The sequence below is a fragment of the Salmo trutta genome, chromosome 15, assembly GCF_901001165.1.
Source record: "Salmo trutta chromosome 15, fSalTru1.1, whole genome shotgun sequence".
NCBI classification, from domain to species: Eukaryota; Metazoa; Chordata; class Actinopteri; order Salmoniformes; family Salmonidae; genus Salmo; species Salmo trutta.
Window position 1 is genome coordinate 63,272,672 of NC_042971.1, and position 26,766 is coordinate 63,299,437.

At 44.4% G+C, this 26,766-nt stretch overlaps 1 protein-coding gene and 1 long non-coding RNA gene across 4 annotated transcripts; both read left to right on the top strand.

Annotated features, from left to right (window-relative positions):
- The first annotated feature begins 764 nt into the window (after positions 1-764).
- On the top strand, positions 765-26,766 carry LOC115149521 (thymic stromal cotransporter homolog). 2 transcript variants are annotated; one of them, XM_029692457.1, is made up of 6 exons: positions 765-1,266; positions 1,388-1,972; positions 2,349-2,520; positions 9,736-9,819; positions 25,674-25,873; positions 26,087-26,211. In XM_029692457.1, exons 1-5 carry the CDS (start codon positions 1,024-1,026, stop codon positions 25,832-25,834), a joined length of 1,245 nt encoding a protein of 414 aa, XP_029548317.1. In that variant the 5' UTR covers positions 765-1,023; the 3' UTR covers positions 25,835-25,873; positions 26,087-26,211. The 2 variants fall into 2 exon arrangements, with proteins under 2 accessions (XP_029548317.1, XP_029548316.1); XM_029692456.1 differs by lacking the exon at positions 26,087-26,211 and adding an exon at positions 26,295-26,766 and having other exon boundaries at positions 770-1,266; positions 25,674-25,830.
- LOC115149522 (uncharacterized) lies at positions 21,978-24,625 on the top strand. Of its 2 annotated transcripts, none has more exons than XR_003866887.1 (3): positions 21,978-22,741; positions 22,901-24,156; positions 24,290-24,625. It is a non-coding gene; the product is annotated as an uncharacterized LOC115149522 (long non-coding RNA). The 2 variants fall into 2 exon arrangements; XR_003866888.1 differs by having other exon boundaries at positions 22,901-24,182; positions 24,290-24,301.

Here is a 26,766-nt window from a genome sequence, read left to right on the forward strand (position 1 = left end):
ACACCTTCTACTCACGAGACCATGCCCATGCATATACAGTTTTACAAACTTGCAGGAGAGAACAATAGTTCCAGTCTTTTCTAAGGGCTCAGCAGTAATTTTCCACTCCCCAAGTTGCTTTATAGTGGTACGTCTGACTCTCTTATCTCTTTCACTCCCTGCAGGGTTCTGTGTCTATTAATCTCTTTTTAGCCTTGAGGCGCTTTCTCACAGACGCCCTGTTTTAACTGCAAATAACTCACACATCTCTTAGACCGTTTCTTATAAGAAGCAGAGACTAGAAAAGAACTGTGGAACAGTATTAAACCTTTAGCTATATATTTAAACCTTTAGCTATATATATATATGCTACGTTTGTAAATGATGCCTGAGTGTTGGGAGTGTGCCCCTGGCTATCCATAAATAAATAAATAAAATACAAATGGTGCTGCTTAATATAAGGAATTTGAAAGTATTTTTACTTTTGATACAAGTATATTTAAAACCAAATACTTCTAGACTTTTACTCAAGTAGTATTTTTACTGGGTGACTTTCACTTTTACTTGAGTCATTTTCTATTAAGGTATCTTTACTTTTACTCAAGTATGACAACTGGCTACTTTCCCCACTGGTCATTATTCAAATGATAAACATGTAACTTAATGATATTTTTAGTCAAAATGACCAAGACTAGACTATATCTGAAAACGAATGCCAAAATGAACACTGTGCAGTGGGCTTGTTTTAATATTTGTTCTGAGCAAACTTCCCTAAGAAGCTGCCGTACCACTCCCAGTCTTTTGTCATCATGTTACGTACATGAATCTACTCTGTGAGGTCATGGCTCGGTTTGAAACACGGAACTAAGACGTGAATGGGTATTGGATAGGATATGTCGTGATCAGTAAAGCGCAAATGTCTACAGTCAGCCAGGCTTGGACAGGTGGCAGTCCTTGGTTAGGTTAAGGCGTTGGGAGTTTACTTGGTACATTTTTATTTTATTTTATATATAGTCTGCCTGTAGATTTCTATCGGGATTAATCATGTTGTCATTCGGGAAAATGCGTAAACGCATCGAGCCGGTTGTTTTATGTGCCCAAATAGCCAGCGCGTTTTTCGACACCTGTTTGCAGATGGTGGTCAAGGAGAGATGCGCCAACATGACCGATGCGCTCTATCCCACCCCTACCGAAGACAGCCGGCAGAAAGCCATGTCCAACTTCTACATGATATATAATATGCTGGCCAAGTTCGTTCCGATCCTACCCGCTATTATTTTAGCTAAGGTAAGTCGATACTCAGTATTAATCCGGGATCATTTTTAATATAGCATATTGTTGTACTTAAAATGGCAACTTTGTGTGTTTTAATTATGTCTAATAAAATGCATGAATTTATCCATCCAAGGTAGGGGATCGGGGGTACCGGAAGATCCCCATCGTTATCCCTCTGCTGGGTTACCTGGTCTCCAGAGTGGTCTTACTCCTGGTCATAGTGATGGAGCTCCCGGTACAGGTTATGTTTGGCGGGGTGGTGGTCCACGGACTCAGCGGCGGGTTCTGCTCTTACTGGGCCGGGATCATGGCCCTGGTGTCGCTCACCTCCACCGAGGAGGACCGCTCTCTCCACATGATGCATATCGAGCTGGTCTACGGAGTAGCGGGTCTCATAGGTAGTCTAGCGTCTGGGCACCTGTTCCAGTTGTACAGTGTGGATTTTAAACAGGGGACTCTGTTAGTGAGCCTGAGTGTCTTCCTCTATTTTTTGTGTCTTATCTACACAACGTTCTTCTTTCTAATGCCAAACGTCTCGACAAGCGCGCAAGAGCGCAACGAGACCAATGGCTTCGTCACCGAGCGATATTCCAGGAATATTTTGAACATTCTGCTTCTCTTTGCGAGCGGTATTTTATATGACGTGGCTGTCGGAGGAGGGATGGAGATATTGGTGACCTTTGAGATGAAGGAGCCCCTGAACTGGAGTGCTACACAGGTAAGTTAAAATGCATTTTTATTTTAGGTATAAAATATATATTACATGATTAGTCCTGATTAAATCAAACAAGATGTGCATTTTTGTAGCCTGGTTAACCTGTCTGTTTGTGCCATCATTCCACACTCCTTGCCCTTGTCATGCCAAACATGTTTGACAAGGAGTTGGAATGATAGCACACACAAAGATCTAGGACAAACCCTTTACATTTTACATTCACGTCATTTAGCAGACGCTCTTATCCAGAGCGACTTTTTTTGGAGGGGGGGGGGGGGGGGGGGGGGGGGGGGGGGGGGTTAGAAGGATTTCCGAGTTGTGACTTGTGAGAATTAACTCTTGCAATAGAAGTCTCTGGTTAAACACAACACATCAACAGGTAGGTTACGGTAACGCCGCCGGGTTCCTGGTCTTCCTGACGAGCTTCCTGGGTGTCATGGTAATGTCCAGGTGGGTGAGTGACGTCACCCTCATCATCATCGGCATGGTGTCCTTCGCTGCCGGGATCTACTTCATGGCCTTCGTCACGGCAACGTACATGTTCTATCTGGGTAAGATATTAATATATTGTATTTAAAGGTGCCCTTATCATTTGTAAGTACAGTAGCCTATAATTTATGATAGATTTAGATGTACTTTGCCCAAGCAAATCTAACTGCTTGGACAAATGTGTGTATATATATATATATATATGTGTCAACTCAAAAGAATAATAAACAGGATATCAGTGGTCAATGATGCATTGTATGCACACACACACACACACACACACACACACACACACACACACACACACACACACACACACACACACACACACACACCTCTGCCTGCGGGTAACTCTGTCATTGAGTTGGAATGAGGAAGGAGGCTGGCTAAACTAAATGGAGTCCCAGGTCACCATACAATGTAGCATGGTGTGGGCTGAGTGGGACTTTACTGCTGCAAGATAAGACTTGTTTCTAAATAAACAAGGTGTTGCTGTCTTTTCAAATATACTATCAGACATCCTCTTCTATGTTTCAACTTCTCGTTTCTGACAGGGTTTACAGGTTGTGTAGATCAATGGTGTGTGAGAGAAGGGGGGTAGGGTAGTGTGTGTGGAGGGGGGAGATAGGGTAGTGTGTGTGTGTGTGTGTGTGTGTGTGTGTGTGGAGGGGGTAGGGTAGTGTGTGTGTGTGTGTGTGTGTGTGTGTGTGTGTGTGTGTGTGGAGGGGGGTAGGGTAGTGTGTGTGTGTGGAGGGGGGTAGGGTAGTGTGTGTGGAGGGGGGAGGTAGGGTAGTGTGTGTGTGTGTGTGTGTGTGTGTGTGTGTGTGTGGAGGGGGTAGGGTAGTGTGTGTGTGTGTGTGTGTGTGTGTGTGTGGAGGGGGTAGGGTAGTGTGTGTGTGTGTGTGTGTGTGTGTGTGGTGTGTGGAGGGGGTAGGGTAGTGTGTGTGTGTGTGTGTGTGTGTGTGTGTGTGTGTGTGTGTGTGTGTGTGTGTGTGTGGAGGGGGGTAGGGTAGTGTGTGTGTGTGGAGGGGGGGTAGGGTAGTGTGTGTGGAGGGGGGAGGTAGGGTAGTGTGTGTGTGTGTGTGTGTGTGTGTGTGTGTGTGTGGAGGGGGTAGGGTAGTGTGTGTGTGTGTGTGTGTGTGTGTGTGTGTGTGTGTGTGTGTGTGTGGAGGGGGGTAGGGTAGTGTGTGTGTGTGGAGGGGGGTAGGGTAGTGTGTGTGGAGGGGGGAGGTAGGGTAGGTGTGTGTGTGTGTGTGTGTGTGTGTGTGTGTGTGTGTGGAGGGGGGGTAGGGTTGTTGCATGGAGAGTTAGTTACTGTAGGAGAGGTAGTTACTGTAGGAGAGGTAGTTACTGCAGGAGAGGTAGTTACTGTAGGAGAGGTAGTTACTGTAGGAGAGGTAGTTACTGCAGGAGAGGTAGTTACTGCAGGAGAGGTAGTTACTGCAGGAGAGGTAGTTACTGTAGGAGAGGTAGTTACTGTAGGAGAGGTAGTTACTGTAGGAGAGGTAGTTACTGCAGGAGAGGTAGTTACTGTAGGAGAGGTAGTTACTGCAGGAGAGGTAGTTACTGTAGGAGAGGTAGTTACTGTAGGAGAGGTAGTTACTGTAGGAGAGGTAGTTACTGCAGGAGAGGTAGTTACTGCAGGAGAGGTAGTTACTGCAGGAGAGGTAGTTACTGTAGGAGAGGTAGTTACTGTAGGAGAGGTAGTTACTGCAGGAGAGGTAGTTACTGCAGGAGAGGTAGTTACTGTAGGGAGAGGTAGTTACTGTAGGGAGGGTAGTTACTGCAGGGAGAGGTAGTTACTGTAGGAGAGGTAGTTACTGTAGGAGAGGTAGTTACTGTAGGAGAGGTAGTTACTGCAGGAGAGGTAGTTAGTGGAGGAGAGGTAGTTACTGTAGGAGAGGTAGTTACTGTAGGAGAGGTAGTTACTGTAGGAGAGGTAGTTACTGCACAGAGAGGTAGTTACTGTAGGAGAGGTAGTTACTGTAGGAGAGGTAGTTACTGTAGGAGAGGTAGTTACTGTAGGAGAGGTAGTTACTGCAGGAGAGGTAGTTACTGCACAGAGAGGTAGTTACTGTAGGAGAGGTAGTTACTGTAGGAGAGGTAGTTACTGCACAGAGAGGTAGTTACTGTAGGAGAGGTAGTTACTGTAGGAGAGGTAGTTACTGCACAGAGAGGTAGTTACTGTAGGAGAGGTAGTTACTGTAGGAGAGGTAGTTACTGTAGGAGAGGTAGTTACTGCAGGAGAGGTAGTTACTGTAGGAGAGGTAGTTACTGTAGGAGAGGTAGTTACTGTAGGAGAGGTAGTTACTGTAGGAGAGGTAGTTACTGCAGGAGAGGTAGTTACTGTAGGAGAGGTAGTTACTGCAGGAGAGGTAGTTACTGTAGGAGAGGTAGTTACTGCAGGAGAGGTAGTTACTGTAGGAGAGGTAGTTACTGCAGGAGAGGTAGTTACTGCAGGAGAGGTAGTTACTGTAGGAGAAGTAGTTACTGCAGGAGAGGTAGTTACTGCAGGAGAGGTAGTTACTGTAGGAGAGGTAGTTACTGTAGGAGAGGTAGTTACTGTAGGAGAGGTAGTTACTGCAGGAGAGGTAGTTACTGTAGGAGAGGTAGTTACTGCAGGAGAGGTAGTTACTGTAGGAGAGGTAGTTACTGTAGGAGAGGTAGTTACTGCAGGAGAGGTAGTTACTGCAGGAGAGGTAGTTCCTGTAGGAGAGGTAGTTACTGTAGGAGAGGTAGTTACTGTAGGAGAGGTAGTTACTGTAGGAGAGGTAGTTACTGCAGGAGAGGTAGTTACTGTAGGAGAGTTAGTTACTGTAGGAGAGTTAGTTACTGTAGGAGAGGTAGTTACTGCAGGAGAGGTAGTTACTGTAGGAGAGGTAGTTACTGCAGGAGAGGTAGTTACTGCACGGAGAGGTAGTTACTGTAGGGAGAGGTAGTTACTGTAGGGAGAGGTAGTTACTGTAGGAGAGGTAGTTACTGCAGGAGAGGTAGTTACTGTAGTAGAGTTAGTTACTGTAGGAGAGTTAGTTACTGTAGGAGAGGTAGTTACTGCAGGAGAGGTAGTTACTGCAGGAGAGGTAGTTACTGCAGGAGAGGTAGTTACTGCAGGAGAGGTAGTTACTGTAGGAGAGGTAGTTACTGTAGGGAGAGGTAGTTACTGTAGGAGAGTTAGTTACTGTAGGAGAGGTAGTTACTGTAGGAGAGGTAGTTACTGTAGGAGAGGTAGTTACTGCAGGAGAGTTAGTTACTGCACAGAGAGTAGTTTACTGGTAGGAGAGGGTAGTTACTTCAGTGATGAGAGGTAGTTACTGTAGGAGACGGTAGTTACTGCAGGAGAAGTTAGTACTGTAGGAGAGTTAGTTACTGTAGGAGAGGTAGTTACTGTTAGGAGAGGTAGTTACTGCAGGAGAGTTAGTTACTGTAGGAGAGGTAGTTACTGTAGGAGAGGTAGTTACTGTAGGAGAGGTTAGTTACTGCACAGAGAGGTAGTTACTGTAGGAGAGGGTAGTTACTTCAGGAGGAGGGTAGTTACTGTAGGAGAGGTAGTTACTGTAGGAGAGGTAGTTACTGTAGGAGAGGTAGTACTGTAGGAGAGTTAGTTACTGTAGGAGAGGTAGTTACTGTAGGAGAGGTAGTTAGTAGGAGAGGTAGTTACTGTAGGAGAGGTAGTTACTGCACAGAGAGGTAGTTACTGTAGGAGAGGTTAGTAACCTGCAGGAGAGTAGTTACTTGTAGGGTCAGGAGAGGTAGTTACTGTAGGAGAGGTAGTTACTGTAGAGAGTAGTTACTGTAGGAGAGTTAGTTACTGAGGAGAGGTAGTTGGTAGTTACTGTAGGAGAGGTAGTTACTGTAGGAGAGTTAGTTACTGTAGGAGAGTTAGTTACTGTAGGAGAGGTAGTTACTGTAGGAGAGGTAGTTACTGTAGGAGAGGTAGTTACTGTAGGAGAGGTAGTTACTGCAGGAGAGGTAGTTACTGTAGGAGAGGTAGTTACTGTAGGAGAGGTAGTTACTGTAGGAGAGGTAGTTACTGCAGGAGAGGTAGTTACTGTAGGAGAGTTAGTTACTGTAGGAGAGGGTAGTTACTGTAGGAGAGGTAGTTACTGTAGGAGAGGTAGTTACTGCACAGAGAGGTAGTTACTGCAGGAGAGGTAGTTACTGTAGGAGAGGTAGTTACTGTAGGAGAGGTAGTTACTGCAGGAGAGGTAGTTACTGCAGGAGAGGTAGTTACTGTAGGAGAGGTAGTTACTGTAGGAGAGTTAGTTACTGCAGGAGAGGTAGTTACTGTAGGAGAGGTAGTTACTGCAGGAGAGGTAGTTACTGTAGGAGAGGTAGTTACTGTAGGAGAGGTAGTTACTGCAGGAGAGGTAGTTACTGTAGGAGAGGTAGTTACTGTAGGAGAGTTAGTTACTGTAGGAGAGGTAGTTACTGTAGGAGAGGGTAGTTACTGTAGGAGAGGGTAGTTTACTGCAGGAGAGGTAGTTACTGTAGGAGAGGTAGTTACTGTAGGAGAGGTAGTTACTGTAGGGAGAGGTAGTTACTGTAGGAGAGGTAGTTACTGCAGGAGAGTTAGTTACTGTAGGAGAGGTAGTTACTGTAGGAGAGGTAGTTACTGTAGGAGAGGTAGTTACTGCAGGAGAGGTAGTTACTGCAGCAGAGTTAGTTACTGTAGGAGAGGTAGTTACTGCAGGAGAGGTAGTTACTGTAGGAGGTAGTTACTGTAGAGAGGTAGTTACTGCAGGAGAGGTAGTTACTGTAGGAGAGGTAGTTACTGTAGGAGAGGTAGTTACTGTAGGACAGGTAGTTACTGCAGGAGAGGTAGTTACTGCAGGAGAGGTAGTTACTGCAGGAGAGGTAGTTACTGTAGGAGAGGTAGTTACTGTAGGAGAGGTAGTTACTGCAGGAGAGGTAGTTACTGCAGGAGAGGTAGTTACTGTAGGAGAGGTAGTTACTGTAGGAGAGGTAGTTACTGTAGGAGAGGTAGTTACTGTAGGAGAGGTAGTTACTGCAGGAGAGGTAGTTACTGTAGGAGAGGTAGTTACTGTAGGAGAGGTAGTTACTGTAGGAGAGGTAGTTACTGTAGGAGAGGTAGTTACTGTAGGAGAGGTAGTTACTGTAGGAGAGGTAGTTACTGCAGGAGAGGTAGTTACTGTAGGAGAGGTAGTTACTGTAGTGCACAGAGAGGTAGTTACTGTCAGGAGAGGTAGTTACTGTAGGAGAGGTAGTTACTGTAGGAGAGGGTAGTTACTGTAGGAGAGGTAGTTACTGTAGGAGAGGTAGTTACTGTAGGAGAGGTAGTTACTGTAGGAGAGGTAGTTACTGTAGGAGAGGTAGTTACTGTAGGAGAGGTAGTTACTGTAGGAGAGGTAGTTACTGTAGGAGAGTTAGTTACTGTAGGAGAGGTAGTTACTGTAGGAGAGGTAGTTACTGTAGGAGAGGTAGTTACTGTAGGAGAGGTAGTTACTGTAGGAGAGGTAGTTACTGTAGGAGAGGTAGTTACTGCAGGAGAGGTAGTTACTGTAGGAGAGGTAGTTACTGTAGGAGAGGTAGTTACTGCAGGAGAGGTAGTTACTGTAGGAGAGGTAGTTACTGTAGGAGAGGTAGGTTACTGTAGGAGAGGTAGTTACTGTAGGAGAGGTAGTTACTGCAGGAGAGGTAGTTACTGTAGGAGAGGTAGTTACTGTAGGAGAGGTAGTTACTGCAGGAGAGGTAGTTACTGTAGGAGAGGTAGTTACTGTAGGGAGAGGTAGTTACTGTAGGAGAGGTAGTTACTGTAGGAGAGGTAGTTACTGCAGGAGAGGTAGTTACTGTAGGAGAGGTAGTTACTGTAGGAGAGGTAGTTACTGCAGGAGAGGTAGTTACTGTAGGAGAGGTAGTTACTGTAGGAGAGGTAGTTACTGCAGGAGAGGTAGTTACTGCACAGAGAGGTAGTTACTGTAGGAGAGGTAGTTACTGTAGGAGAGGTAGTTACTGCAGGAGAGGTAGTTACTGTAGGAGAGGTAGTTACTGCAGGAGAGGTAGTTACTGCAGGAGAGGTAGTTACTGTAGGAGAGGTAGTTACTGTAGGAGAGGTAGTTACTGTAGGAGAGGTAGTTACTGTAGGAGAGGTAGTTACTGTAGGAGAGGTAGTTACTGTAGGAGAGGTAGTTACTGTAGGAGAGGTAGTTACTGCAGGAGAGGTAGTTACTGTAGGAGAGGTAGTTACTGTAGGAGAGTTAGTTACTGTAGGAGAGGTAGTTACTGTAGGAGAGGTAGTTACTGCAGGAGAGGTAGTTACTGTAGGAGAGGTAGTTACTGTAGGAGAGGTAGTTACTGTAGGAGAGGTAGTTACTGCAGGAGAGGTAGTTACTGTAGGAGAGGTAGTTACTGTAGGAGAGGTAGTTACTGCAGGAGAGGTAGTACTGTAGGAGAGGTAGTTACTGTAGGAGAGGTAGTTACTGTAGGAGAGGTAGTTACTGTAGGAGAGGTAGTTACTGCAGGAGAGGTAGTTACTGTAGGAGAGGTAGTTACTGTAGGAGAGGTAGTTACTGCAGGAGAGGTAGTTACTGTAGGAGAGGTAGTTACTGTAGGGAGAGGTAGTTACTGTAGAGAGGTAGTTACTGTAGGAGAGGTAGTTACTGCAGGAGAGGTAGTTACTGTAGGGGGGTAGTTACTGTAGGAGAGGTAGTTACTGCAGGAGGGTAGTTACTGTAGAGAGTCGTTACTGTTAGGAGAGGTAGTTACTGCAGGAGAGGTAGTTACTGCACAGAGAGGTAGTTACTGTAGGAGAGGTAGTTACTGCAGGAGAGGTAGTTACTGTAGGAGAGGTAGTTACTGTAGGAGAGGTAGTTACTGTAGGAGAGGTAGTTACTGTAGGAGAGGTAGTTACTGTAGGAGAGTTAGTTACTGTAGGAGAGGTAGTTACTGTAGGAGAGGTAGTTACTGTAGGAGAGGTAGTTACTGTAGGAGAGGTAGTTACTGTAGGAGAGTTAGTTACTGTAGGAGAGGTAGTTACTGTAGGAGAGGTAGTTACTGCAGGAGAGGTAGTGGAAACACTAGGGTGTAAGGGGTGCCCCCCTATGGACTAGCTTCAACAGAATTGTGGTCAGACCTACATACTCACTCACTTCTTTCTTACAAAATCACCCAGGAGGCTAAATAGAATACAGCAGAATAGACTAGAACACAAATAGACCATAAACATATTCTGCTGGAATGGTCACCTGATCTCATCTGTAATTGTTCACCTGAATTGTTTTTTTTTTGTATTCACACCCTTCCTTATATTTCTGTTTCAGCTCGAGCCTTAACCCTGTTCGCGCTGATTCCCATGCCAACCATCCGGGCTCTTCTGTCTAAACAGGTGAACGGCTCATCGTACGGTAAGTCCTATAGTTCCCTGTCTGTCTCTCAGCCATAACAGCAGCTGTACGTCTCCAAGCTGGAGTGCTGATTTAGGATCAGTTTTACCTTTCAGATCACAATGAATATGATTACATGGATCTAGACCTGTTTGTGTTTACAATCCAGATATAGACCTGTTTGTGTTTACGTTCCAGATCTAGACCCGTTTGTGTTTACATTCCAGATCTAGACCCGTTTGTGTTTACATTCCAGATCTAGACCCGTTTGTGTTTACATTCCAGATCTAGACCTGTTTGTGTTTACATTCCAGATCTAGACCCGTTTGTGTTTACATTCCAGATCTAGACCTGTTTGTGTTTACATTCCAGATCTAGACCCGTTTGTGTTTACATTCCAGATCTAGACCTGTTTGTGTTTACATTCCAGATCTAGACCCGTTTGTGTTTACATTCCAGATCTAGACCCGTTTGTGTTTACATTCCAGATCTAGACCCGTTTGTGTTTACATTCCAGATCTAGACCCGTTTGTGTTTACATTCCAGATCTAGACCCGTTTGTGTTTACATTCCAGATCTAGACCTGTTTGTGTTTACATTCCAGATCTAGACCCGTTTGTGTTTACATTCCAGATCTAGACCTGTTTGTGTTTACATTCCAGATCTAGACCCGTTTGTGTTTACATTCCAAATCTAGACCTGTTTGTGTTTACATTCCAGTCCTTGCCACTCCACTCATAATATGCCACACATATTTGGCAAATGACACAGAGGACAAGGAGGAGTCACTATAGACCCTGGTTCGATTCCAGGCTGTATCACAACCGGCCGTGATTGGGAGTCCCCATAGGGTGGCACACAATTGGCCCAGCGTCCTCCGGGGTAGATCGTCACTGTAAATAAGAATTTGTTCTTAACTGACTTTCCTAGTTAAATAACGGTTAATTTAAAAATAAATCAAATGAGACTTACTGACGTTTCCATTGATCACATACTGTATCCACCGATGTGTCTTTCACTCACATCTGATATGCATTCCCTTGCAACACTGGGTGCTAGGGACAAACCAGTAGGGTAGATTAGTGCCATGTTAGGGAGAAACCAGTAGGGTAGATTAGTGTCATGTTAGGGACAAACCAGTAGGGTAGATTAGTGCCATGTTAGGGACAAACCAGTAGGGTAGATTAGTGTCATGTTAGGGACAAACCAGTAGGGTAGATTAGTGCCATGTTAGGGAGAAACCAGTAGGGTAGATTAGTGCCATGTTAGGGACAAAGCAGTAGGGTAGATTAGTGCCATGTTAGGGATTAACCAGTAGGGTAGATTAGTGTCATGTTAGGGTGAAACCAGTAGGGTAGATTAGTGCCATGTTAGGGATTAACCAGTAGGGTAGATTAGTGTCATGTTAGGGATTAACCAGTAGGGTAGGTTAGTGTCATGTTAGGGTGAAACCAGTAGGGTAGATTAGTGTCATGTTAGGGAGAAACCAGTAGGGTAGATTAGTGTCATGTTAGGGACAAACCAGTAGGGTAGATTAGTGCCATGTTAGGGATTAACCAGTAGGGTAGATTAGTGCCATTTTAGGGATTAACCAGTAGGGTAGATTAGTGCCATATTAGGGAGAAACCAGTAGGGTAGATTAGTGTCATGTTAGGGTGAAACCAGTAGGGTAGATTAGTGTCATGTTAGGGATTAACCAGTAGGGTAGATAAGTGTCATGTTAGGGAGAAACCAGTAGGGTAGATTAGTGTCATGTTAGGGATTAACCAGTAGGGTAGATTAGTGTCATGTTAGGGACAAACCAGTAGGGTAGATTAGTGCCATGTTAGGGACAAACCAGTAGGGTAGATTAGTGTCATGTTAGGGTGAAACCAGTAGGGTAGATTAGTGCCATGTTTGGGATTAACCAGTAGGGTAGATTAGTGTCATGTTAGGGATTAACCAGTAGGGTAGATTAGTGCCATGTTAGGGATTAACCAGTAGGGTAGATTAGTGTCATGTTAGGGATTAACCAGTAGGGTAGATTAGTGTCATGTTAGGGATTAACCAGTAGGGTAGATTAGTGCCATGTTAGGGATTAACCAGTAGGGTAGATTAGTGTCATGTTAGGGATTAACCAGTAGGGTAGGTTAGTGTCATGTTAGGGTGAAACCAGTAGGGTAGATTAGTGTCATGTTAGGGATTAACCAGTAGGGTAGATTAGTGTCATGTTAGGGATTAACCAGTAGGGTAGATTACTGTCATGTTAGGGATTAACCAGTAGGGTAGATTAGTGTCACGTTAGGGTAGATTAGTGCCATGTTAGGGATTAACCAGTAGGGTAGATTAGTGTCATGTTAGGGATTAACCAGTAGGGTAGATTAGTGTCATATTAGGGATTAACCAGTAGGGTAGATTAGTGCCATGTTAGGGAGAAACCAGTAGGGTAGATTAGTGCCATGTTAGGGTAGATTAGTGCCAAATTAGGGATTAACCAGTAGGGTACATTTAGAAACCAGTAAGGTAGATTAGTGTCATGTTAGGGATTAACCAGTAGAGTAGATTAGTGTCATGTTAGGGTGAAACCAGTAGGGTAGATTAGTGCCATGTTAGGGACAAACCAGTAGGGTAGATTAGTGCCATGTTAGGTTGAAACCAGTAGGGTAGATTAGTGTCATGTTAGGGAGAAACCAGTAGGGTAGATTAGTGCCATGTTGGGGATTAACCAGTAGGGTAGATTAGTTACATGTTAGGGATTAACCAGTAGGGTAGATTAGTGTCATGTTAGGGATTAACCAGTAGGGTAGATTAGTGCCATGTTAGGGTGAAACCAGTAGGGTAGATTAGTGTCATGTTAGGGATTAACCAGTAGGGTAGATTAGTGTCATGTTAGGGACAAACCAGTAGGGTAGATTAGTGTCATGTTAGGGATTAACAAGTAGGGTAGATTAGTGTCATGTTAGGGTGAAACCAGTAGGGTAGATTAGTGCCATGTTAGGGAGAAACCAGTAGGGTAGATTAGTGCCATGTTAGGGTGAAACCAGTAGGGTAGATTAGTGCCATATTAGGGAGAAACCAGTAGGGTAGATTAGTGCCATGTTAGGGTGAAACCAGTAGGGTAGATTAGAGTCATGTTAGGGATTAACCAGTAGGGTAGATTAGTGTCATGTTAGGGAGAAACCAGTAGGGTAGATTAGCGCCATGTTAGGGATTAATCAGTAGGGTAGGTTAGTGTCATGTTAGGGATTAACCAGTAGGGTAGATTAGTGTCATGTTAGGGAGAAACCAGTAGGGTAGATTAGAGCCATGTTAGGGATTAACCAGTAGGGTAGATTAGTGTCATGTTAGGGTGAAACCAGTAGGGTGGATTAGTGCCATGTTAGGGATTAACCAGTAGGGTAGATTAAGTGTCATGTTAGGGATTAACCAGTAGGGTAGATTAGTGTCATGTTAGGGAGAAACCAGTAGGGTAGATTAGTGTCATGTTTGGGTGAAACCAGTAGGGTAGATTAGTGTCATGTTAGGGATTAACCAGTAGGGTAGATTAGTGTCATGTTAGGGATTAACCAGTAGGGTAGATTAGTGCCATGTTAGGGAGAAACCAGTAGGGTAGATTAGTGCCATGTTAGGGTAGATTAGTGCCAAGTTAGGGATTAACCAGTAGGGTAGATTAGTGTCACGTTAGGGTAGATTAGTGCCATGTTAGGGATTAACCAGTAGGGTAGATTAGTGTCATGTTAGGGATTAACCAGTAGGGTAGATTAGTGTCATGTTAGGGATTAACCAGTAGGGTAGATTAGTGCCATGTTAGGGAGAAACCAGTAGGGTAGATTAGTGCCATGTTAGGGTAGATTAGTGCCAAATTAGGGATTAACCAGTAGGGTACATTTAGAAACCAGTAAAGTAGATTAGTGCCATGTTAGGGATTAACCAGTAGGGTAGATTAGTGTCATGTTAGGGTGAAACCAGTAGGGTAGATTAGTGCCATGTTAGGGACAAACCAGTAGGGTAGATTAGTGCCATGTTAGGGTGAAACCAGTAGGGTAGATTAGTGTCATGTTAGGGAGAAACCAGTAGGGTAGATTAGTGCCATGTTGGGGATTAACCAGTAGGGTAGATTAGTTACATGTTATGGATTAACCAGTAGGGTAGATTAGTGTCATGTTAGGGATTAACCAGTAGGGTAGATTAGTGCCATGTTAGGGTGAAACCAGTAGGGTAGATTAGTGCCATGTTAGGGAGAAACCAGTAGGGTAGATTAGTGCCATGTTAGGGTGAAACCAGTAGGGTAGATTAGTGCCATATTAGGGAGAAACCAGTAGGGTACATTAGTGCCATGTTAGGGTGAAACCAGTAGGGTAGATTAGAGTCATGTTAGGGATTAACCAGTAGGGTAGATTAGTGTCATGTTAGGGAGAAACCAGTAGGGTAGATTAGCGCCATGTTAGGGATTAATCAGTAGGGTAGGTTAGTGTCATGTTAGGGATTAACCAGTAGGGTAGATTAGTGTCATGTTAGGGAGAAACCAGTAGGGTAGTTTAGAGCCATGTTAGGGATTAACCAGTAGGGTAGATTAGTGTCATGTTAGGGTGAAACCAGTAGGGTGGATTAGTGCCATGTTAGGGATTAACCAGTAGGGTAGATTAAGTGTCATGTTAGGGATTAACCAGTAGGGTAGATTAGTGTCATGTTAGGGAGAAACCAGTAGGGTAGATTAGTGTCATGTTAGGGAGAAACCAGTAGGGTAGATTAGTGTCATGTTAGGGACAAACCAGTAGGGTAGATTAGTGTCATGTTAGGGATTAACCAGTAGGGTAGATTAGTGTCATGTTAGGGTGGAACCAGTAGGGTAGATTATTGTCATGTTAGGGATTAACCAGTAGGGTAGATTAGTGCCATGTTAGGGTGAAACCAGTAGGGTAGATTAGTGTCATGTTAGGGATTAACAAGTAGGGTAGATTTGTGTCATGTTAGGGTGAAACCAGTAGGGTAGATTAGTGCCATGTTAGGGAGAAACCAGTAGGGTAGATTAGTGCCATGTTAGGTTGAAACCAGTAGGGTAGATTAGAGTCATGTTAGGGATTAACCCGTAGGGTAGATTAGTGTCATGTTAGGGAGAAACCAGTAGGGTAGATTAGAGCCATGTTAGGGACAAACCAGTAGGGTAGATTAGTGCCATGTTAGGGATTAACCAGTAGGGTAGATTAGTGTCATGTTAGGGTGAAACCAGTAGGGTAGATTAGTGCCATGTTAGGGAGAAACCAGTAGGGTAGATTAGTGCCATGTTAGGGTGAAACCAGTAGGGTAGATTAGTGTCATGTTAGGGATTAACCAGTAGGGTAGATTAGTGTCATGTTAGGGATTAACCAGTAGGGTAGATTAGTGTCATGTTAGGGTGAAACCAGTAGGGTAGATTAGTGCCATGTTTGGGATTAACCAGTAGGGTAGATTAGTGTCATGTTAGGGATTAACCAGTAGGGTAGATTAGTGCCATGTTAGGGATTAACCAGTAGGGTAGATTAGTGTCATGTTAGGGATTAACCAGTAGGGTAGGTTAGTGTCATGTTAGGGTGAAACCAGTAGGGTAGATTAGTGTCATGTTAGGGATTAACCAGTAGGGTAGATTAGTGTCATGTTAGGGATTAACCAGTAGGGTAGATTACTGTCATGTTAGGGATTAACCAGTAGGGTAGATTAGTGTCACGTTAGGGTAGATTAGTGCCATGTTAGGGATTAACCAGTAGGGTAGATTAGTGTCATGTTAGGGATTAACCAGTAGGGTAGATTAGTGTCATGTTAGGGATTAACCAGTAGGGTAGATTAGTGCCATGTTAGGGAGAAACCAGTAGGGTAGATTAGTGCCATGTTAGGGTAGATTAGTGCCAAGTTAGGGATTAACCAGTAGGGTACATTTAGAAACCAGTAAGGTAGATTAGTGTCATGTTAGGGATTAACCAGTAGGGTAGATTACTGTCATGTTAGGGTGAAACCAGTAGGGTAGATTAGTGCCATGTTAGGGACAAACCAGTAGGGTAGATTAGTGCCATGTTAGGGTGAAACCAGTAGGGTAGATTAGTGTCATGTTAGGGAGAAACTAGTAGGGTAGATTAGTGCCATGTTGGGGATTAACCAGTAAGGTAGATTAGTTACATGTTAGGGATTAACCAGTAGGGTAGATTAGTGTCATGTTAGGGATTAACCATTAGGGTAGATTAGTGCCATGTTAGGGTGAAACCAGTAGGGTAGATTAGTGTCATGTTAGGGATTAACCAAGTAGGGTAGATTAGTGTCATGTTAGGGACAAACCAGTAGGGTAGATTAGTGTCATGTTAGGGATTAACAAGTAGGGTAGATTAGTGTCATGTTAGGGTGAAACCAGTAGGGTAGATTAGTGCCATGTTAGGGTGAAACCAGTAGGGTAGATTAGTGCCATATTAGGGAGAAACCAGTAGGGTAGATTAGTGCCATGTTAGGGTGAAACCAGTAGGGTAGATTAAAGTCATGTTAGGGAGAAACCAGTAGGGTAGATTAGCGCCATGTTAGGGATTAATCAGTAGGGTAGGTTAGTGTCATGTTAGGGATTAACCAGTAGGGTAGATTAGTGTCATGTTAGGGACAAACCAGTAGGGTAGATTAGTGCCATGTTAGGGTGAAACCAGTAGGGTAGATTAGAGTCATGTTAGGGATTAACCAGTAGGGTAGATTAGTGTCATTTTAGGGATTAACCAGTAGGGTAGATTAGTGTCATGTTAGGGATTAACCAGTAGGGTAGATTAGTGCCATGTTAGGGTGAAACCAGTAGGGTAGATTAGCGCCATGTTAGGGATTAACCAGTAGGGTAGATTAGTGTCATGTTAGGGAGAAACCAGTAGGGTAGATTAGAGCCATGTTAGGGATTAACCAGTAGGGTAGATTAGTGTTATGTTAGGGTGAAACCAGTAGGGTAGATTAGTGCCATGTTAGGGAGAAACCAGTAGGGTAGATTAGTGCCATGTTAGTGTGAAACCAGTAGGGTAGATTAGAGTCATGTTAGGGATTAACCAGTAGGGTAGATTAGTGTCATGTTAGGGAGAAACCAGTAGGGTAGATTAGTGTCATGTTAGGGAGAAACCAGTAGGGTAGATTAGAGCCATGTTAGGGATTAACCAGTAGGGTAGATTAGAGCCATGTTAGGGATTAACCAGTAGGGTAGATTAGTGTCATGTTAGGGTGAAACCAGTAGGGTAGATTAGTGCCATGTTAGGGATTAACCCGTAGGGTAGATTAGTGTCATGTTAGGGAGAAACCAGTAGGGTAGATTAGAGCCATGTTAGGGACAAACCAGTAGGGTAGATTAGTGCCATGTTAGGGATTAACCAGTAGGGTAGATTAGTGTCATGTTAGGGTGAAACCAGTAGGGTAGATTAGTGCCATGTTAGGGAGAAACCAGTAGGGTAGATTAGTGCCATGTTAGGGTGAAACCAGTAGGGTAGATTAGTGTCATGTTAGGGATTAACCAGTAGGGTAGATTAGTGTCATGTTAGGGATTAACCAGTAGGGTAGATTAGTGTCATGTTAGGGTGAAACCAGTAGGGTAGATTAGTGCCATGTTTGGGATTAACCAGTAGGGTAGATTAGTGTCATGTTAGGGATTAACCAGTAGGGTAGATTAGTGCCATGTTAGGGATTAACCAGTAGGGTAGATTAGTGTCATGTTAGGGATTAACCAGTAGGGTAGGTTAGTGTCATGTTAGGGTGAAACCAGTAGGGTAGATTAGTGTCATGTTAGGGATTAACCAGTAGGGTAGATTAGTGTCATGTTAGGGATTAACCAGTAGGGTAGATTACTGTCATGTTAGGGATTAACCAGTAGGGTAGATTAGTGTCACGTTAGGGTAGATTAGTGCCATGTTAGGGATTAACCAGTAGGGTAGATTAGTGTCATGTTAGGGATTAACCAGTAGGGTAGATTAGTGTCATGTTAGGGATTAACCAGTAGGGTAGATTAGTGCCATGTTAGGGAGAAACCAGTAGGGTAGATTAGTGCCATGTTAGGGTAGATTAGTGCCAAGTTAGGGATTAACCAGTAGGGTACATTTAGAAACCAGTAAGGTAGATTAGTGTCATGTTAGGGATTAACCAGTAGGGTAGATTACTGTCATGTTAGGGTGAAACCAGTAGGGTAGATTAGTGCCATGTTAGGGACAAACCAGTAGGGTAGATTAGTGCCATGTTAGGGTGAAACCAGTAGGGTAGATTAGTGTCATGTTAGGGAGAAACTAGTAGGGTAGATTAGTGCCATGTTGGGGATTAACCAGTAAGGTAGATTAGTTACATGTTAGGGATTAACCAGTAGGGTAGATTAGTGTCATGTTAGGGATTAACCATTAGGGTAGATTAGTGCCATGTTAGGGTGAAACCAGTAGGGTAGATTAGTGTCATGTTAGGGATTAACCAAGTAGGGTAGATTAGTGTCATGTTAGGGACAAACCAGTAGGGTAGATTAGTGTCATGTTAGGGATTAACAAGTAGGGTAGATTAGTGTCATGTTAGGGTGAAACCAGTAGGGTAGATTAGTGCCATGTTAGGGTGAAACCAGTAGGGTAGATTAGTGCCATATTAGGGAGAAACCAGTAGGGTAGATTAGTGCCATGTTAGGGTGAAACCAGTAGGGTAGATTAAAGTCATGTTAGGGAGAAACCAGTAGGGTAGATTAGCGCCATGTTAGGGATTAATCAGTAGGGTAGGTTAGTGTCATGTTAGGGATTAACCAGTAGGGTAGATTAGTGTCATGTTAGGGACAAACCAGTAGGGTAGATTAGTGCCATGTTAGGGTGAAACCAGTAGGGTAGATTAGAGTCATGTTAGGGATTAACCAGTAGGGTAGATTAGTGTCATTTTAGGGATTAACCAGTAGGGTAGATTAGTGTCATGTTAGGGATTAACCAGTAGGGTAGATTAGTGCCATGTTAGGGTGAAACCAGTAGGGTAGATTAGCGCCATGTTAGGGATTAACCAGTAGGGTAGATTAGTGTCATGTTAGGGAGAAACCAGTAGGGTAGATTAGAGCCATGTTAGGGATTAACCAGTAGGGTAGATTAGTGTTATGTTAGGGTGAAACCAGTAGGGTAGATTAGTGCCATGTTAGGGAGAAACCAGTAGGGTAGATTAGTGCCATGTTAGTGTGAAACCAGTAGGGTAGATTAGAGTCATGTTAGGGATTAACCAGTAGGGTAGATTAGTGTCATGTTAGGGAGAAACCAGTAGGGTAGATTAGTGTCATGTTAGGGAGAAACCAGTAGGGTAGATTAGAGCCATGTTAGGGATTAACCAGTAGGGTAGATTAGAGCCATGTTAGGGATTAACCAGTAGGGTAGATTAGTGTCATGTTAGGGTGAAACCAGTAGGGTAGATTAGTGCCATGTTAGGGATTAACCAGTAGGGTAGATTAAGTGTCATGTTAGGGATTAACCAGTAGGGTAGATTAGTGTCATGTTAGGGTGAAACCAGTAGGGTAGATTAGTGCCATGTTAGGGAGAAACCAGTAGGGTAGATTAGAGCCATGTTAGGGATTAACCAGTAGGGTAGATTAGTGTCATGTTAGGGTGAAACCAGTAGGGTAGATTAGTGCCATGTTAGGGAGAAACCAGTAGGGTAGATTAGTGCCATGTTAGGGTGAAACCAGTAGGGTAGATTAGAGCCATGTTAGGGATTAACCAGTAGGGTAGATTATTGTCATGTTAGGGAGAAACCAGTAGGGTAGATTAGCGCCATGTTAGGGATTAACCAGTAGGGTAGATTAGCGCCATGTTAGGGATTAACCAGTAGGGTAGATTAGTGTCATGTTAGGGAGAAACCAGTAGGGTAGATAAGAGCCATGTTAGGGATTAACCAGTAGGGTAGATTAGTGTCATGTTAGGGTGAAACCAGTAGGGTAGATTAGTGCCATGTTAGGGATTAACCAGTAGGGTAGATTAAGTGTCATGTTAGGGATTAACCAGTAGGGTAGATTAGTGTCATGTTAGGGAGAAACCAGTAGGGTAGATTAGTGCCATGTTAGGGATTAACCAGTAGGGTAGATTAGTGTCATGTTAGGGATTAACCAGTAGGGTAGATTAGTGCCATGTTAGGGATTAACCAGTAGGGTAGATTAGTGTCATGTTAGGGATTAACCAGTAGGGTAGATTAGTGCCATGTTAGGGAGAAACCAGTAGGGTAGGTTAGTGTCATGTTAGGGAGAAACCAGTAGGGTAGATTAGTGCCATGTTAGGGAGAAACCAGTAGGGTAGATTAGTGTCATGTTAGTGACAAACCAGTAGGGTAGATTTATAAAAAACAGGAATCTCAATCTCTAACATGCTTCCCCCCCAGAACCGAATAAAGCATCGGACCAAACTGCACTACATTTTAGTTCTGGGTTAACCAAGATTAGGTCCCCAATATAGTCCGCTACTAACCCTTTCATATCTATATAGTGCACTACTTTAGACCGGAACCCTATTCCCTATGTGGTGCACTACTTTAGACCAGAGCCCTATAGAACCCTATTCCCTATATAGTGCACTACTTTAGACCAGAGCCCTGTGGAACCCTATTCCCTATATAGTGCACTACTTTAGACCAGAGCCCTATGGAACTCTATTCCCTATGTGGTGCACTACATTAGACCAGAGCCCTATGGAACCCTATTCCCTATATAGTGCACTACTTTAGACCAGAGTCCTATAGAACCCTATTCCCTATATAGTGCACTACTTTAGACCAGAGCCCTATAGAACCCTATTCCCTATATAGTGCACTACTTTTGACCAGAGCCCTATGGCACCCTATTCCCTATGTAGTGCACTACTTTTGACCAGAGCCCTATGGCACCCAATTCCCTATATAGTGCACTACTTTAGACCAGAGCCCTATAGAACCCTATCCCCTATATAGTGCACTACTTTAGACCAGAGCCCTATGGCACCCTATTCCCTATATAGTGCACTACTTTTGACCAGAGCCCTATGGCACCCTATTCCCTATATAGTGCACTACTTTAGACCAGAGCCCTATAGAACCCTATCCCCTATATAGTGCACTACTTTAGACCAGAGCCCTATAGAACCCTATTCCCTATATAGTGCACTACTTTTGACCAGAGCCCTATGGCACCCTATTCCCTATGTAGTGCACTACTTTTGACCAGAGCCCTATGGCACCCAATTCCCTATATAGTGCACTACTTTAGACCGGAGCCCTATGGGTTAAGTGCACACCATAGGGAATAGGGTGCCATTTGGGACGGAGACCGCCTGTTCATTATAACCCTCTCGGTGATATTTAAACAGACAGAATGGCTTTCTGTTTATTAAGAAATGAATAGAATTGGAAGCCAGACAATGTCTTTTACCCATTGACATATCCCTTCACCAAGCTGCGTGCTTGGCCAACCTGTTCCTATCAGACCAACAGTAGCACCCTCTATATATTCTAGTGGATAAGAACCAAATATACCCCAGATCGTTCCACTTTATGATACAAGTACCAAACTAATACCAGATCCCTTTAAGGAAGATTGAAAAGATTGGAGGCAGTCTGGGGAAGCATGTCAGTCAACCAGGACATTTGAATAAAAAAAATACCATCCAGATTTCCTGTTAGAGTAAAATAAGGTGAAATCCTTCCAAACGACTTCGTTACGTCATCTACCCACTAAAATCAACTCCACCGATAATACAGACAACACTTGTGATCATAAAATACTGAAAGACCTCCATGGAGGTCATATTGAGGTCTTTGTGATAGTGCCACCAAATTTCACACAGCTAGGGCATGTCTAAAGAAGTATTTTTGGGCTATAGGCCATTAAAGATTTTGTCCATTACCCCCCCTGGCGGCCATTTCCAATATTGGACTAGATTCACTTGACCATATCTCTGGAACATACAGCCTAATGATGGCTTTAAATGTTTGAGTGGGTTCTGATGAGGTACAACAGTTGAACTAAGCTCATGAGGCACTTATAAATTATATTCTTCAAGAATCAATGGGTAAATATCATTGATTTATAAGTTATATTCTTCAAGAATCAATGGCTATATATCATTGATTTATAAGTTATATTCTTCAAGAATCAATGGGTACATATCATTGATTTATAAGTTATATTCTTCAAGAATCAATGGGTACATATCATTGATTTATAAGTTATATTCTTCAAGAATCAATGGGTACATATCATTGTCCAAAAATGGATGTAGCTACTGCTGATTGCCCCTTTAGGTATCTAATATTAGTGTACCAACTTTGATGCTATTATCATAAAATGGAGCAATTATTTCACCTATCAGGACTACTATTGATACAGTACTGAACTGCTGTAGGCAGACTACACATTAGGTTAGAGCTGGCAGACTACACATTAGGTTAGAGCTGGCAGACTACACATTAGGTTAGAGCTGGCAGACTACACATTAGGTTAGAGCGGGCAGACTACACATTAGGTTAGAGCGGGCAGACTACACATTAGGTTAGAGCGGGCAGACTACACATTAGGTTGGAATGGGCAGACTACACATTAGGTTGGAATGGGCAGACTACACATTAGGTTAGAGCTGGCAGACTACACATTAGGTCAGAGCTGGCAGACTACACATTATGTTAGAGCTGGCAGACTACACATTAGGTTAGAGCTGGCAGACTACACATTAGGTTAGAGCTGGCAGACTACACATTAGGTTGGAGCGGGCAGACTACACATTAGGTTAGAGCGGGCAGACTACACATTAGGTTAGAGCGGGCAGACTACACATTAGGTTAGAGCGGGCAGACTACACATTAGGTTGGAATGGGCAGACTACACATTAGGTTAGAGCGGGCAGACTACTCCACATTAGGTTAGAGCGGGCAGACTACTCCACATTAGGTTGGAATGGGCAGACTACACATTAGGTTAGAGCTGGCAGACTACACATTAGGTTAGAGCTGGCAGACTACACATTAGGTTAGAGCGGGCAGACTACTACACATTAGGTTGGAATGGGCAGACTACACATTAGGTTAGAGCTGACAGACTACACATTAGGTTGGAGCGGGCAGACTACACATTAGGTTAGAGCGGGCAGACTACACATTAGGTTGGAATGGGCAGACTACACATTAGGTTAGAGCTGGCAGACTACACATTAGGTTAGAGCTGGCAGACTACACATTAGGTTAGAGCTGGCAGACTACACATTAGGTTAGAGCGGGCAGACTACACATTAGGTTAGAGCGGGCAGACTACACATTAGGTTAGAGCGGGCAGACTACACATTAGGTTAGAGCTGGCAGACTACACATTAGGTTAGAGCTGGCAGACTACACATTAGGTTAGAGCTGGCAGACTACACATTAGGTTGGAGCGGGCAGACTACACATTAGGTTAGAGCGGGCAGACTACACATTAGGTTAGAGCGGGCAGACTACACATTAGGTTAGAGCTGGCAGACTACACATTAGGTTAGAGGGAGCGGGCAGACTACACATTAGGTTAGAGCTGGCAGACTACACATTAGGTTAGAGCTGGCAGACTACACATTAGGTTAGAGCTGGCAGACTACACATTAGGTTAGAGCTGGCAGACTACACATTAGGTTAGAGCTGGCAGACTACACATTAGGTTAGAGCTGGCAGACTACACATTAGGTTAGAGCGGGCAGACTACACATTAGGTTAGAGCGGGCAGACTACACATTAGGTTAGAGCTGGCAGACTACACATTAGGTTAGAGCTGGCAGACTACACATTAGGTTAGAGCGGGCAGACTACACATTAGGTTAGAGCGGGCAGACTACACATTAGGTTAGAGCGGGCAGACTACACATTAGGTTAGAGCTGGCAGACTACACATTAGGTTAGAGCTGGCAGACTACACATTAGGTTAGAGCTGGCAGACTACACATTAGGTTGGAGCGGGCAGACTACACATTAGGTTAGAGCGGGCAGACTACACATTAGGTTAGAGCGGGCAGACTACACATTAGGTTAGAGCTGGCAGACTACACATTAGGTTAGAGGGAGCGGGCAGACTACACATTAGGTTAGAGCTGGCAGACTACACATTAGGTTAGAGCTGGCAGACTACACATTAGGTTAGAGCTGGCAGACTACACATTAGGTTAGAGCTGGCAGACTACACATTAGGTTAGAGCTGGCAGACTACACATTAGGTTAGAGCTGGCAGACTACACATTAGGTTAGAGCGGGCAGACTACACATTAGGTTGGAGCGGGCAGACTACACATTAGGCTAGAGCGGGCAGACTACACATTAGGTTAGAGCTGGCAGACTACACATTAGGTTAGAGCGGGCAGACTACACATTAGGTTAGAGCGGGCAGACTACACATTAGGTTAGAGCGGGCAGACTACACATTAGGTTAGAGCGGGCAGACTACACATTAGGTTGGAATGGGCAGACTACACATTAGGTTAGAGCGGGCAGACTACTCATTAGGTTAGAGCGGGCAGACTACTCCACATTAGGTTGGAATGGGCAGACTACACATTAGGTTAGAGCTGGCAGACTACACATTAGGTTAGAGCTGGCAGACTACACATTAGGTTAGAGCTGGCAGACTACACATTAGGTTAGAGCTGGCAGACTACACATTAGGTTAGAGCGGGCAGACTACACATTAGGTTGGAGCGGGCAGACTACACATTAGGCTAGAGCGGGCAGACTACACATTAGGTTAGAGCTGGCAGACTACACATTAGGTTAGAGCGGGCAGACGACACACATTAGGTTGGAGCGGGCAGACTACACATTAGGTTAGAGCTGGCAGACTACACATTAGGTTAGAGCTGGCAGACTACACATTAGGTTAGAGCTGGCAGACTACACATTAGGTTAGAGCTGGCAGACTACACATTAGGTTAGAGCTGGCAGACTACACATTAGGTTAGAGCTGGCAGACTACCAAGTGGACGAGTGTAGTCCATCCACGACAGCGTAAAGTTGCACATTGTTGTGGTTTTCCAACAACAAGTCTCAGATCAACATGGCAGTGTTGCCATGAAAGGTTTTCTTTAAAATGTCAAAATAAACATGTTTCTAACCCTCATAATATCAATATTACATAAGTATTCAGACCCTTTACTCAGTACTTTGTTGAAGCACCTTTGGCAGCGATTACAGTCTCCAGTCTTCTTGGGTATGACGCTACAAGCTTGACACACCTGTATTTGGGGAGTTTCTCCCATTCTTCTCTGCAGATCCTCTCAAGCTCTGTCAGGTTGGATGGGGAGCGTCGCTGCACAGCTAGTTTCAGGTCTCTCCAGAGATGTTCGATCGGGTTCAAGTCCTCCGGGCTCTGGCTGGGCCACTCAAGGACATTCAGAAGCCACTCCTGCATTGTCTTGGCTGTGTGCTTAGGGTCGTTGTCCTGCTGGAAGGTGAACCTTCACCCCAGTCTGAGGTCCTGGGCGCTCGGGAGCATGTTTTCATCAAGGATCTCTCTGTACTTTGCTCCGTTTATCTTTCCCTCAATCCTGACTCGTCCCACAGTCCCTGCCGCTGAAAAACATCCCCACAGCATGATGCTGCCACCACCATGCTTCACTATAGGGATGGTGCCAGGCTTCCTCCAGACGTGACGCTTGGGAGTTCAATCTTGGTTTCATCTGAGCCTCAAATTGCGGCAAAGTTGGTTCCTGTCTTGGTCACGTTCGCGCCGTTGAACCCCCCCCCAAAGAAAATAGGGCCTCCCACTAGCCAGGCGACTGCTGCATGGTGCAGCCGGTAAAACACAGAAGCTTTGTCGACTGCAGTGAAAACTTCATGACCTTAGATCACACGTAGGTGGCAGTCAGACAATTTGTATCCCATAATGCAACACATTTTGAAAGGCGGCGACATTTTGTAGCCATTGACATGTAATTTGTACTTCACAGGGATCACCCTCATCTCACTGCAGCTGTCCTTTAAGATCGCCAGCCTGGCCTACACTCCCATCTACACCAAGGTTTACCAGGCTACGCTGGACTGGTTCCCTGGGTTCGTCTTCACCCTGTCCAGCATCATCACTGTCCTGGCCACCATACCTGTCAGGTAAGATATGACATCATCAGTCCTCGCCACCATACCTGGTCAGGTAAGATGTGACATCATCTGTCCTGGCCACCATACCTGGTCAGGTAAGATATGACATCATCACTCCTGGCCACCATACCAGGTCAGGTAAGATATGACATCATCAGTCCTCGCCACCATACCTGTCAGGTAAGATATGACATCATCAGTCCTCGCCACCATACCTGTCAGGTAAGATGTGACATCATCTGTCCTCACCACCATACCTGGTCAGGTAAGACGTGACATCATCAGTCCTGGACGTTTTTACCCGAGTTTCCACTCGTCTTGAACTCACTGAAGTCGTAGATTTCTCAGTTCCCAGCTGTTTTGAACACGGCACCAGTACAAGGTCACAAAGAATAAATCCAATAGTTGTTACACGGTACAGGAATAATGCCAGTAATAAAGACCCTGTAAACCACTGTGTTTCTGTCCTCCAGCATGGTGGGCTGCAGAGCTGGCCGGGCTGAAGGTTACGAGAGGATCCCGGGGGACTGACAGCGGACGGCTTTGAGACTGAGTCACGTTAATATCCTTGGTGCCGCCATCACAGGCCCTCCTCCGTCTCTGTGACACTTGAGCTGACATCCGCAGCACTTACCATGAATTCAATCTCTGCAAACGTATTGTGTTGGTAGCGCAGTGCACAATCAACATGCCCAACTGACTGACAGGGCTGAGACAGGTTGAAAACACTGACATTCTCTAAAGCCTTCAAATTCTGGACCTCCAAGCCAGTTCATTGTTCCCCTCACTGTGAAGGAATACAGGTTAAACAGAGCTGAATTAACTTGAAATACTGTACTGTCATTTTTGAATACATTATTCTTTTTTTGTATTTTAACTATTGTAATTGTTTATTATGTATATCAAAAGCATTTGAGTGAACAGATTAAATACTTTTTTATTTTA